General features: G+C 35.7%; 1 protein-coding gene across 1 annotated transcript in view; it reads right to left on the bottom strand.

Moving 5' to 3' along the window:
• The window catches only part of LOC136858052 (probable multidrug resistance-associated protein lethal(2)03659), a 327,592-nt gene that overhangs the window by 280,183 nt on the left and 32,198 nt on the right, over nucleotides 1-15,211 (bottom strand). Inside the window, exon 2 of the mRNA XM_068229848.1 lies at nucleotides 11,938-12,048. Within this exon, the coding sequence (XP_068085949.1) occupies nucleotides 11,938-12,048 (111 nt within the window). The remainder of the gene's footprint in view (nucleotides 1-11,937; nucleotides 12,049-15,211) is intronic.

Raw genomic sequence — 15,211 nt, 5'->3', positions numbered from 1 at the left:
GGTTGACGTAAAGAAGATTCAGAGAGAAAATGTTGTGTGTAATTCCTTTTATTTTCAATTGAAATAGTATTAAATAGTTGCTATGGTAGCGTTGAAATGACATTTCAATACAGACCTAAACATGAGAATTATAACATGTAATGTAAAAGCCAACCAAGCAAATATCTCAACCTGAAAGTTAAGATCAGTAGTTTAATTAAAGACATAGCCTTTTCAACAGAATGTCTTAGACTAAAATTGGTACCAAGATTTTTGAGACAAAAAGGAAAAACTTATCTTCTCCTTATTTAATCAAAATCCAAAACAAAACCAACAAAATTTGGCTTAAAAATGAAATTAAATCTTTATACAGAAAGGTGTCCCTTTTAAACTTACAACGATACAGACTACACTTATCAGTGTCTCAATTTCTACCCCCTATAGAATGGAATTCTTTTCAATTGCATGTAGATTACAAATTAAATATCATCCTAAATAAGAAACAAATAACGCTAGATAAAAAACTTGCCTTTTTAAAAGAAAATCAACTACAGTCACCCAAAAGGCAAGAAGATAGAATCAAAAAGACTCCTTTGAACAACACACCCGCCGTAATTAACTTAACAAGTACGATCTTTTCAGATAAAGAATTAGATCTCTTAAAAATAAAGGATTAAAACATAATTGGCCTAGTATACATAAAGAAAACGATATCATCACCACCATAGCAGAAGTTGAAACGAATATCTCAAAACTACCTTTGGAATTACAAAATGATACTAGACACGAAATAAAAAAGAAACTACCAACATTAACTGAGGGATTAAATAACAATGCTAATCTTAACCATACTAAATTAATTAAAGACATAAAAAACAAAATAAAAGATAGCAATATAATAATAACTAAAGCTGGCAAAGGGGAAACTACTGTTTTATTAAATAAAAAATACTATATTAAAAAAGTGAAGATTTTTTCACAAACGAAACTTACACAATAGTTAATAAAGATTCCACAATAAGAATCCAACGAAATTTAAAAAAAAATTAAAGAACTCTTCATTTTTACTAAATGAACAAGAACAGCAAAACTAATCCTTATGAACCCTAATACTCCCACAGCAAGAGCTTTACCTAAATTACATAAGAAAGATATACCTATACGTCCAATCATCAATTGCAGAAATAGTCCAACATATAAAACCACAAAATATATCCACAACTTTCTCAAAAAACATTACATTTTTAACAATAAATCCCCAATAAAAAATTCTGTTGATTTCTGTAATATTTTAAAAGATTTCACCTTACTACCCAAACACACTATGTGCTCCTTCGATATTACTAACATGTATTCTAATGTACCAGTCAATGAAACTGTTAATATTATCAAAAACAACCTGACTAAACACAGTAAACTTAGCAAACTCGAATCAGAAGAATTCTTAAGACTCCTAAACTTTGTTCTAAAAAACAACTACTTTACTTTTAATGGTAAAATCTACCATCAAGATGGCCTAGTCATGGGAGATCCCTTATCTGGCATCTTAGCCGACATCTATTTAGATTCTTTAGAACATAATAAAATTTCTACTAATATAAAAGGCCTTAACTTGTGGCTTCAATATGTAGATGACACATTCGTAATTATTGATAAAGAAATCAATAACAGTATTGATATTTTAAATTTTTTAACAACTTAGACCAAAATATAGAATTTACCAAAGAAGACGAAATCAACGGATCCTTAAATTTCTTAGATATTACAGTAACACGTAATAATGATAACTTTGACTTCCAAATTTATAGGAAACCTACTCACACCTCAACAACAATAAAAAATACTTCATTACACCCAAAATCCCATAAACTAGCTACCTTTTACAGCTTAATTTACAGAGCCTTTAAAATCCCTCTATCACCTAAAAACCTAAAAACAGAACTCAATTATGTAAAAAACTTAGCAAAAAAATAAAGGGTATAAACTAGAAACAATTAACAATTTAATCAACAAAATCAAACTCAAATTAACAACAAAACTCATCCCTGACAAACCCAAAAAGAATAAGTTCATTACTTTCATATACAACAATCCAAACATTTACCAAATTTCAAACCCCATAAAAAAACCAAAACACTTGCATAACCTTTAGACAACCAACACCAACCAAAAATTATTATTCAATCACAACACAATCAATTCAAACAACAACTTTTACACAGGTTCAGGCATATGCAGACTCGCATGCACACAATGTGGCACCTCTTACATTGGTCAAACAGGCCAAAGCTTTCGAACTAGGTACTTGGAACATTTTAATGCCATCAAACACAACAAATTCTCAGCTATGAGTTCCCATATGAAAGAAACAGGACATCATTTCACCAGTATAGATCAAGACCTCACAATTATTAAAAAAGTAGATAAAGGATAATTAATGAATGAATTAGAAAACATCTGTATATTTTTAGACCAATACTATAACAAAAATCTAAACCTCAATGACATAGCTGAAGTAAAAAACCCATTATACGAAATTTTACCAAAATTACTACAATCACTAAATTTAAATCAACAAAACATTCTAAATAATATTAAATTATTAACTTCCAAGTCCCCATTAATTTCAAAAAACACAACTCCTGCCCTACCCGTACCCACAACTCAACCACTACCAACAACACATAAACTTGACATCCCTCCTAACCACCTCCACCACATCCACCTCCCATATCATCACACCATTATAATACCAGAAGTACAAGTAACAACTACTGATTAACTCTATAATCTCATATTTTTAATACTAAATTCTCCTCCTTTTTGCAGACTTCTAACCAAAATCTCTGTTTAAAAAAAGGTAAAGTAATGAATGAATTTGAAAACATCTCTATATTTTTAGTACAATACTATAACAAAAATCTTAACCTCAATGACGTAGTTGAAGTAAAAAAACCCATTATACAAAATTTTACCAAAATTACTGCAACCACTAAATTTAAATGAACAATACATTCTTAATAACATTAAATTATTAACTTCCAAGCCCCCATTAATTTCAAATAACACAACTCCTGCCCTGCCAAAAAAAAAAAGACTACCAACAAACACATAAACTTAACATCCCTCCTAACCCCCCACCTCCACCACATCCACATCCCATATCCTCACATCGTTATATTACCAGAAGCACAAGTACAAATAACAACTACTAATTAACTCTATAATCTCATACTTTTAATACTAAATTCTCCTCCTTTTTGCAGACTTCTAACCAAAATCTCTATAAAAAAAACCTTCCTACCATCAAACACTCCCCCTCAATCTTACGTACTCTGAAAGGACTAAACTTACCTTTTAAAAAAAAATTCTTTGCTTCACCAAACTATTAATGCTACAATTTGATTTTTTATACCATCAACCCTTTACAGAACACCTTTTAGCGAAATTAACTGAGTCCTTGTTAAACTTTATAATTTTGGATGTTTACTGTCACACTTTCCCTCGCTCCCGCATCGTAATTCAAGAGGAAGGCTAATTTTTCTCCTCACAAAAGATAGACTATAGACTGGTTCTAAGTTTTATTTGAATTCCACTTGATACTGATGATATCGTTTCTGTTTATATTGTTCTAAGAATTGAACTCATTTTCCATTACCCGCCACGGCCAATAATATATAAACTTAGCACACCGCTTCGACCCTCTCCTCCATTAATCTCACATCATCTATAACACTAGTAACTTAAATATCAGTCATTTCAACGCTACCATAGCAACTATTTAATACTATTACAATTGAAAATAAAAGAAATTACACACAACGTTTTCTCTCTGAATCTTCTTTACGTCAACAAATTTCAACGTTAATAAAGAGGTAAGTGGTTTTAAACACTTTGATTTCTCTTTAAACTCTCCTTTCATTCAAATTCATTCTTTAACACGTAAATCTCCTATTGTTACAGACTTCAATCCAAACTTCCCTTACGACTCTACACAAGAGACTACAGCCGTTCCTTCCTGCTAACATTTAACACAGCAACTTACCTTCAAGCAGTCTTCTTCTCTCATGCTTTTAGAAAACTACAGTTTTATCACTTCACATTTATTACAAACCCCACTTGATGTGATTATTATAGTGACATTCAATCTGTTTAAGATCCAAAAGTTTCCTCTAGTGTATAAACTCATGACTATTTGTATTTTAAACTTCATTAAGGCCTCATTTCAAGAATTTCTTAACTACCTTCAAGAAAGTGTATAAGTTTACGAATATTTGTATTTTAGACTTTATTAAGGCCTGATATTAAGAATTTCATAACTATTGTCAACCACTTTGTACATTTCCAACATTTCCTTCACATTCATACGTAATTTAATTACAATCAGGTACCTGATTAATCAACTTTCAGTTTGAGATTAAGGCTGAAGGTGCCCATAATTAAAGGGCGAAACATGTCCCTATAATTTTATTTAATTCATTATCTTTTTTTTATGTATTGAACAGGTGGAATAAATAAACTTTAATATTTATTTGACTTCATTGTACATTTCAATACGGACCTAAAAATGAGAATTATAACATGTAAGGTACACATTAACCGCAAAATTTAATTATTTTAAGTGTTATTATCACCAAAATGACACAACGGAGCATTTCGAATTTCTAGTGTTTTACTGCTGCTTCATAACCAAACAACACCAAGGCTTAAGACCAATCGAGTGCTCGCATGTGATTCCACGCTTATCCAGGCACCGCTCGCGCACGATACTACGTGATTGTCAAGCTAAACACTTACACTCCGATTTAATTGATGCAATTATGCTGACAATAATGAAGATTTATCATTTAAGTGACAGTTTTGCAGTATTTACATTTTAATTTGGAGTACCAAAGGACTCAAATTGATATTACGTAACCAACATATGTCAAGGTTATGTTAGCCAAACGGTCCGTGAAAACGGCGGCAGGGCGGTGCCCCCATTAAAAAGGCCTTGGGGAGAACACTGTAACTCTTTATTGTGTCCAGTCAAAATACATAAACTTCAATGAATGTAAATAACTTATTTCCTACAACGTAAACTGAAAATGACGTGGTTTCCTGCTCTCTTTCTTTCCTTATTTTCTGTCTCCATTTCAAAATCGAGTATCGCCGCAGTGATCAAGAGTGACTGGGAGATCTTTGCCCAACCTTCAAGGCCTATGACGTAACAACAATGTCACTGTGAATGAATAGCATACGCTTGGCTCATCGCCTGCCAGCCCGCCCACGGGACGATGTCCAGCATGAGCACCTCTGAGCTAGAGGAAAAACCCTCTCAGTTTTATTTATTGTCTTGATGGGGTGATAGTACCTCATGGGAAACACTGTAAGTACCTAGGAATGATCTTCATTGGGGTAATTTCACTATTGAGATTGTAAAGAAAGGTTACAGATCTCTTCACATGATTATGAGGGTATTTAGGAGTTGTAGTAAGGATGTAAAGGAGAGAGCATGTAAGTCTCTTATACGAGAACTGGAAAAGATCCAAAGGAAATGCAGCACAATTTGTTCTGGGTGATTTTCGACAAAGGAGTAGTGTTATGAAAATGTTGCAAACTTTGGGCTGGGAAGACTTTGGAGTAAGGAGATGAGATGCTCAACTAAGTGGCACATTCTGAGCTGTCAGTGGAGAGATGGCATGGAATGACATCAGTAGACAAATAAGCTTGGGCAGAGCTCTTAAGACTAGGAAAGATCATAATATGAAGATAAAGTTAGAATTCAAGAGGGTAAATTGGGACAAATACCCATTTACCGAGGGAAATGTTCAATAAATCTCCAAGTTCTTTGAAAATATTTAAGAAAATGTTAGGTAAACAACTGACAGGGAATCTGCCACCTGGGCGACAGTCCTAAATGCAGATTGATTGATTGATTAATTGACTGACTGACTGACCGACCGACCGACCGACCGACTGACCGATCGATGGATCGATCGATGGATTGATTGATTAAAATGGTGTATGGCTTTTAGTGCCGGGAGTGTCCAAGGACATATTTAGCTTGCTAGGTACAGGTCTTTTGATATGGCGGCCGTAGACGACCTGTGTGTTGTGATGAGGATGAAATGATGATAAAGACAACACATACACTCAGCCCTTGTGTTCAGCGAAATTAACCAGGGATGGTTAAAATTCCCGACCCTGCTGGGAATCGAACACGGGATCCCTATGACCAAAGGCTAGCACGCTAACCATTTAGTCATGGAGCCGGACAGTGGAGAAATGGCATGGAATGACATTAGTAGACAAAGAAGCTTGGACAGAGCTTTTAAAATAAGAAAGATCATAATATGGTTGGGTTAGGTTGGGTTGGTCAATCTTGCACCATGCAAATTCTTCCTCTGTCCCTGGTTGAAAGCAATGCTACGTAAGTACAGTTTCATTCCAGTGAGATCATTACTACCACAAGAGTTGCCATAATGGATCTTCCTATTAATATCTTTGAGCAATGTTTCCAATTGCTATACCAATGTGGATAAACGTGCATCAGTGGTAGCTCAAGATGAATCAGGTTGGTGGTTCTGTTCTGTGATGCCCAGTCCATTGAAGTAAATGTAATAGACAAATCTAACTTACTGCATACAGTAAGTGCCAGCTTAGCTTACGTGCAGAAACACCTTTACTCTATGCCCTATCAGCTTTGAGGTTCCCAAAAATTTACAGAAAAAAAATGCAAGTAAACATACATCTCAATTTATAAGGTCCTGATTTCAAGGGACTTCAATGATATAAATATCTGACTTGTACAAAAAACAACAGTTAAAAAGTTACAGTTAACGTAGGAAATTTCATTTTTGTCTGTACTGAACTGAGGTTACGATTAAACTTTTTAGGGTCCACTTATTCAATACATTAAATTTTTTAGGGCCAACTTATTCAATACAATAATAATGTTGTCTAGATGTAATTACACAGGGTACAATATTCTAAGTTTATTCAGGACTAGTTTTGACACATTTTTGAGTCATCCTCAGCTATACAAAGAACTCACAAAACACGCAATTATATAAATCTCATGATAAATATTAACTTTTACACAAGATAAAAACCCTATGACATCTACATTAAAACAATGACACATAATAAAACCTTCAAAATACAATGTTTAACTGTTCCTTCTTTTTCAACAAGTTGAAGAATTGTGAGTCAAATATACTGGATGTTGATGAACATTCTCAAGATGATTCATGTCTCTGTGGACATACAGTACTGAGTTCAAGATAACTGGTTTGCAATCAACAATAATAAAATAGCTTGAACATTAAAACATTTTGCACATTAATTCAATTATAGTTCTTATACTACGTTTCTCATGTAGAACCATCTTAAAATAAACATGAATATAAGCAGCTGAATGACATATAAATAGATCCTTAAGTTGTAAACAGGAACTGCGTTTCCCACTTCAAATATGGAACCTTTGAAGAATAAAAAACCGTTAATAATAATTCAAAGCGGAAAGTTATCAGACCCTACTCAATAATATAAGTGTTTATAAGACTCACCCCAAACGGCTGTAGACTGAGCATAGTGCGTATGAAGTACAGTGAGTAATGAACACCCTGAGTCAGGTATGCATAACTGGACGGGACAAGGGAGGGGCGATAGGGGTAGGATGGAGAAGGGCGTGAGGAGCAGTCATGTGGAGAGGATCTAGGGGGCATAGCCGACGAAATGAGTATTGAGAAAACTTGTTGCGTAATATATCAATAATATACAGTATTGGTCTAGGTACGTAGATGATACGTTCATAATTCTGGATGAGCGGGTAACAGACGCGAATGCTACTCTAGAAAAACTCAGTAGTATAGACCCACATATTAAGTTCACAATGGAATCAGAAAAGAATGGCTCAATTAATTTTTTAGATTTAACAATTAATAGATTTCCTTCATCTTTTACGTTCAACATTTTTAGACAGCCCACACAGACAGATGTTACCATAAGACAGGATTCGGTACACCCACAAGCCCAAAAAAAAGAGCTACATACATTAGTGCAGTAGATCGCACTTTTAGAATCCCAATGTCAAAAGCTGATTTGAACAAGGGTTTTGAACACCATCCGCCCTAAAGCTTAGGCTAACAGCTATAAAGAAGCTTTCATTGAACGTATAATCAATCAGATTAGACATCATCCGCAAACCACACTATTTAAAGACAAACCTAGTCATAATTCTTATTCAACCTTCACATTTAATAATAATAATATTTATAACTAGTGGGCTGAGACAGGGAAGTGTTCTATCATCAATCCTGTTTACAATAATAATGGATGACATCATGAGAACAGCAAAAGCAGCATATGGAGGAAGAGAAATGAACATGGTGTTATTTGCAGATAATATTGTGTTTTGGGGAGAAGACGACAGGAAGGTTCAAGAACAGTTGAATGTGGTGAATGGGAAGATTGAAGAATGTGGATTGAAAATAAGTGTAGAAAAGAGTAAAACTCTTGTTATGACTAGAGGGGAGAAAGAAGGGAAAGGTCAGATTAGACTTGCAGACAAGCCCCTGGAAGTAGCGGAAACGTTTAAATACCTGGGGAGTGAATTAATGGAGAATGCTCGACTGGATGCTGAGGTTAGTAAAAGGATTCAAGCTGGAAGTTGTTTCTATCATAGTGTAAGAAATATGTTATGGGACAAAGATGTGCCAACGGAAGCAAAGGCTACTATGTACAAGATGTATTACATACCCATAACAACTTACGGAGCAGAAGCTTGGACAAGGACAAAGAAGGATGAGAGTCGAATACAGGCAGCCGAAATGAAGTTCTTGAGGAGTATGATACAGAAGAGCAGAAGAGACAAAATAAGGAATGAGAAAGTCCGGGAAGAAATTGGAGTGGAAAAAATGAATGATAGAATAGAGAAGAGCCGACTAAGATGGTTTGGGCACATAAAGCGAATGAGCAACGAAAGAATGCCAAAAAAAGGTGATGGAAATGCAAATCCAAGGAAGGAGAGGCCGTGGACGACCACGATTGAGATGGAAGGATACCATCCAACGCAGCATTATAGAAAGAAACCTGAACTGGGACACAGTGTTGGAGGAGGAGTGGTGGAAAGACTGAAGAAAGTGGAGAGGAAACATATTTGCCCCTACCCGGCTACAGCTGGATAAAGGGAAATGATGATGATGATGATGATGATGATGATGATGATGATGATGATGATGATGATGATGATGATGAATATTTATAAGGTCACTAATATTTTTAAGAAGAATAAAGTTAAGGTATACTTTCGTACTGATAATAGGAGTACTGAGGTGTTACATAATTCAACCTCTATAGATAAACCCAATCCTTATCTCAAGTCAGGAGTATGTAGGTTTCAGTGTAATGACTGTGGCTGCACCTATCTTGGGCAAACTGGATGCAACTTCAAGATAAGATATGCTGAATATGTAAATGCCATGAGGTATAATAGATTCTCCACGGTAGGACAACATGTCCATGAACTAAAACACAAATTCACAAGTATGGAGCAAGACATTCAGATACTGGAAACTTTAAGTAATGGTTTGTGGCTGGATGCTACAGAATTCTGTTATATCCACTTAGACCAGTATTTCAATTCAAATCTTAATCTAAATGATATATCAGAGAGACTGAAAGTTTTCTTTGATTTCCTTATAGTATTTCTTAAAAATGTTCAAATTCCAAACAAGAGTTTAATTTTATGCATTATGCGCAACAAGTTTTCTTAATATTCGTTTTGTCGGCCATGCCCTCCAGATTCCCTCCACATGACCGCTCCACACGCCCTTCTCCCTCCTACCCCTATCACCCCTCTCTTGTGCCGTCGAGTTATGCATACGACTCATTACTCACTGTACTTCATTTGCACTATGTTCAGTCTACAGCCGTTTGGGGTGAGTTTTATAAACACTTACATTATTGAGTAGGGTCTGATAACTTTCCGCTTTGAATTATTATTAGCGTTTTTTTTTTTTTAAATCATTCAGAGGTTCCATATTTGAACTGGGAAACGCAGTTCCTGTTTACAACTTAAGGATCTATTTATATGTCATTCAGCTGCTTATATTCACATTTATTTTAAGATGGCTCTATGTGAAAAACGCAGTATAAGAACTATAATTGAATTAATGTGCAAAATGTTTTAACGTACAAGCTATTTTATTATTGTGCAAACCAATTATCTTGAACTCAGTACTGTATGTCCACAGGGACATGAATCATCTTGAGAATGATAATCAACATCCAGTATATTTGACTCGCAATTCTTCAACTTGTGTTGTTGTTTTAATGTAGATGTCATAGGGTTTTTATCTTATGTAAAAGTTAATATTTATCGTGAGATTTATATAATTGCCTGTTTTCCGAGTTCTTTGTACAGCTGAGGATGACACAAAAATGCATCGAAACTAGTCCTGAATAAACTTGTATGTATGTTTAGTCCTCAGCCCGAAGGCTGGTTGGATCCTCAACAGCTCCGCCATCAGCTGTCATAGATGGCCTAGGCATCACTGAAGAGGCGTACTAGGGAAATGAGGAGCGAGGTAGTTTCCCGTTGCTTTCCTCACTGAGCCAGAAGTTGCTATTACATATCAGTCTGCCAAGCCCACTGAAATGCATGCACCAACCGACCCTATGAGCAATATTTTCACACCATTCATAGCAGGGACTGGCTGCAGAAGGAATGGCATTACTAGCATCACTCGTACCTCAGTCACTTTCATTTTGTCAAAGCCAAGGTTAAAGCTGAGACAGATCAATGAAAGTAACAAGATTGCTCTAGCCCATACCAGAAGACATAGTGCACTGTAAACACTAGGTCCCGCCAGCAAAGGAGAATGTTGTAATTACATCTAGACAACATTATTATTGTATTGAATAAGTAGACCATAAAAATTTAAATCATTGTAAAGAGTTACAAACAATAAAGCCTTTCTTCTGCTTATCAAACAAAGGTTGATCTAGTATCGACACACTCATATTGACAGAAGTTCCGAGACCTGCATAAATTTTGGGAGCCAGGTTTCTAAATGGAGGGGGAACATCGTCTGATAATACTAACGTTCCTCTTTTCATTTTCATGACTACCTAACTTTGAAGAATTCACTACTGGCACCATTAAAGAGAAACATCTTTATGATACTTGCAGAATGTTGATTCAGGTATTGATGTAGTTAATTGTGTGGCTTGTCTCATCTTGCCAGCTGCATTACAAAGAGTGAAAGACTACCTATTAAAATCTTTGTCGAAAGGAGCTCTGCTTAAACCTTTGAAATAACTCTTCACCACAGTGCGATCTAATAGCAAGGTGCCAACCCGGAGCAACGACATTTCAATACAAATTGTCAAGACAGATCTAAATGCCTTTCTTTTCTTTCACATCGACAAAGACAAGCTTGACCTAAAGAGGATGATAGAACAAAAGAGGAGAGCGTATTTACAGCCGCACTTGGGAAGAAAGTGTCAGCGATTCGAAGAATTGGGGCGTCTCAGCGAAACAGCTCCTCCAATACAAGCGAATAAGTCAGCCGTACTCCAAGGCATGCAGATCATATCGAACCTTATGGGCGACTCTTAGCCACCTATCTGAGAAATCTATAGTTAAGTGTGCACTCGTGCTTTCAACCTAATTTTTCTGTCGTTCACAGATCCAAGCAAGGTTACCAGATCACCAGTATCTTAATGGGTATCGATCTTTGGCTCGATAACGACACACAATACAAAGGATGGGATCGCTCATCGCCGCATATTATATCCTTCATTTTGGTGATTCTGCAGATTGCATTATGAAACCACACCTGATATGCATTGTAGCCAATGGCAATGCTGAGTAAAAACATGACGGGCTACACTCTAAAGACCGGTCCACGACTGTGTAGTAATGTGGTAGTCTCCTAACTCTCAGAGAAGGGCTGGGAGGGAACTACTTACCTCTCAAGGTTGTCCCCTAAGACCTTGGAACAGTCTTGTTTCAGTGGACTGTAGAGGTCCTCCACAGCAAGGTCCTTCTTGTAGCCTTCCCGAAACAGATCAATGGTCCACCTAGAACAAGCAGCAACACCTAACACAGTTTGAAAAATTATACAAAGAATGTACATTGTGCCTGCTAATATCTGTCCTTGTCTTCTGTCCCCTCAATAATGTGACATTCATGTTTATCCTATTACATGTTCCAATCTACATACTATATATACAATACGAATTTTGTCTCTACATTGGTTGAATTTGAAAAGAATGGTATTTTTGTATCGGTCGTGTCCACAGTAACAAGGAAATGCACTTTTAAATTTTCCGTCATTTCTGTATCTCTGTCTGTTTGGGCATCATGAGAAAATGGCTGAAGAGAATTTAAGAAAATCGGTATGTAAAGTCGGGATATGAGGCACTACAATCTATTGTATTCACGCTAAGTGAAATGGTAGTTTAGGGAAGACCTAAAATTTAATTCTCAAATATCTATGTTATTTGCAGTCTTATTGATAAATACTACGTAACTATATATATAATTTAGCTACAGACCACATTCTTAACAAGCTTTCCGAAGAAACTGTAGCAACTAAATATGGGTTTTCCCTAACAGCTAATATGAAACCACTGACCGTCCTCGCATTTGCTGATGACACAGTAATTGTCCTGAAGGACAAGAATTCTGTGATGGAATTGACAAGAATGGCCTTACATGGATTTAATGAGATTGGACTTGAAATCAATAAATTTATAAAGAACATTCAGCTTCCAAAAATGGGTCAGCCACCATGAAGGTTTAATGCACAGCGAATGGAGAGACGTCCTGAAGACGATGGGGAATGTAGCAGCAGTTCGTGCTGTGCCCGGTAGGTCTATGGACAGTAACCATTGTAGGCGATGCCTCAACGAGATTGAAACACTTGCACACGCACTTGGTTCCTGCCAGCACGGTGAAACTCTGCCCTTATTACATGTGATATAAATCATTTTTGGTTCCGTACTGATGATATTTGACTTTACCGAATAACAATAAGTTATTTTATTATTTTATCCACCTAATCAATACATTAAACACAAACAATTAGGACTTTGCCCTTAATAAATTGTTCGCTGGCATATTATTTAAAAATATGGTACCTGTTTTGCCTTAATTATGTAGGCATCATCAGCCATGATTTCACCTTAAAATAAAATCAGGCACCTGATTGGCTTATGAACTAATGATAGAATAGTACTGTATTAAAAAGAATCTTAAAAAATCGTGTATAAAAATTAACATGTGGCAAACAATATTGAACTGATAGCTTACAAGGCTTGTGACTATGAATGAGGTGAATAATACAAGAGTTGATTGGGAACTTATGATTTAAAGTTGATACATAATAATATTTAACTAGCAAGTGGTTAAAAATTGAAAAACATTCCGAATTTTCGGATCAAATGCCATCTTGTTAAAATGTGATGATAAACATTGACGATTTAAAATGTCATTAAATGGTAATCTTAAGACTGATGAATAATCAGTTATGTGCGTAAGTTAAATGTCATGAGCATGTCATTATTTTTACTTTTAGTTGATATTCAAATTGATTTAGACTCCTTTGAATCATCTCACTTGATGTGATGTTTCGATGCTGCTGCGAATTGCAAGTTTTGTTGACGTGCTGGTCAAAAGGGGTGATGCTAAAGTTATGTGTAGATAAGCATATTGATCGTTGATTTTAAGGTGAAGTCTCTTGGCTTACAGTGAGAGTAACTTGTTGTGTTGTATCTTATGAGCTGCTGGCAGCTGTCGAGTTCTTACTGCGCATGTTTTATGTATTGATTAGGTGGATAAAATAATAACTTACTGTTATTATATAAAGTGGAACTCTGCCTACGGCTAGGCATCATGAAATAAAAACTACCATCACCCAAGTCCTCAGAAAAACCGGATTCACCATCCATGAAGAGATCCATGGTTTGGCAGAGAATGGAAGCACTAGAAGGATCGATATAATTGCACAGAAAGACAACGACGCAGGATTAAACTGCCCGCTTCGAATCCTCCATGAGTCAACCTGACAATGCTGATCTTGAGAAGAAGAAAATATATGAGCCCACAGTTCCTCTTCACAAGGAAGAATACAAGCTAAAAAAGATCAGCCATCGGCTTGCTAATCAGGAGTAGGGGCAGGATACATAGAAAATTTGTTGAGCTTTATAAGGAAATCCACCTGCCAAAATCCTTGAGTATTGATATTGGACTTCCTGCTTTGAAATCACCAATAAGTATTTTAAGAAACCAGCTTTGATAATCTGTTTTAACATTCAATAGACTTCTATGTACTTTTCTCTGTTACACAATATCTGGATACTTTGTCTTTTAGGGAACCTCAAAACTGATGAAGTGTTACTACATAGAATTAATTTCCTATCATTATACATTTTTCGTGTCTCAGATATGATAAGTGAGAAATTAATTTACAGTATTTCGATTTTTGTTGTAAGTCCATGTCAACGCTGAGCCACGAGAAAATGGGTGAACAGAGTTTAATGAAAATCGGTATGTAAAGTCGAGGAATGAGGCACTACAGTCTAGGCTATATATAATGGTATACATGCTGCACGAAATGGTAGTTTAGGGAACGGGCCTAAAATTTAATTTCTACCGGTACCTATGTCCTGTCGAAAAGTAGCCAGTACATAAGGAATACAAAGAGAATTCATGAATTCGGACTTTTGTTGCTCAGTCCATATCAACAAGAAAAATTGTGAAAATTATTATAAAAATGACTTTTTAAAATGTGAAGGAACAATTCCTTGAAGAATAAGGCAAGAGGGAGAGTCATGAAAAAAAGGAGAAGCCATTCCCCGGGATCATAAATTTTCTGATAAATATTGGCAAGTGGAAATGTAGTAAGCAGTCTGGCCTATGCTGACGACTTGGTCTTAATGGCAGATTGCACCAAAAGCCCACAGTCTAATATCTTGGTACTTGAAAATAGATGCAATGAGAATGGTACGAAAATTAGCCTTTCGAAGACTAAACTGATGTCAGTAGGTACGAAATCCAAGAGAACTGAATGTCAGATTGGTGATACAAAGCTAGAACAGGTAGATAATATCAAGTATTTAGGTTGTGTGTTCTCCCAGGATGGTAATATAGTGAGTGAGATTGAATCAAGGTGTAGTAAGGCTAATGCAGTGAGCTCACAGTTGCGATCAGCAGTATTATGTAAGAAGGAAGTCAGCTCCC

Source organism: Anabrus simplex, chromosome 1, assembly GCF_040414725.1.
Source record: "Anabrus simplex isolate iqAnaSimp1 chromosome 1, ASM4041472v1, whole genome shotgun sequence".
In the NCBI taxonomy this organism is placed as follows: domain Eukaryota; kingdom Metazoa; phylum Arthropoda; class Insecta; order Orthoptera; family Tettigoniidae; genus Anabrus; species Anabrus simplex.
This window is presented reverse-complemented; position numbering and strand designations above follow the sequence as displayed.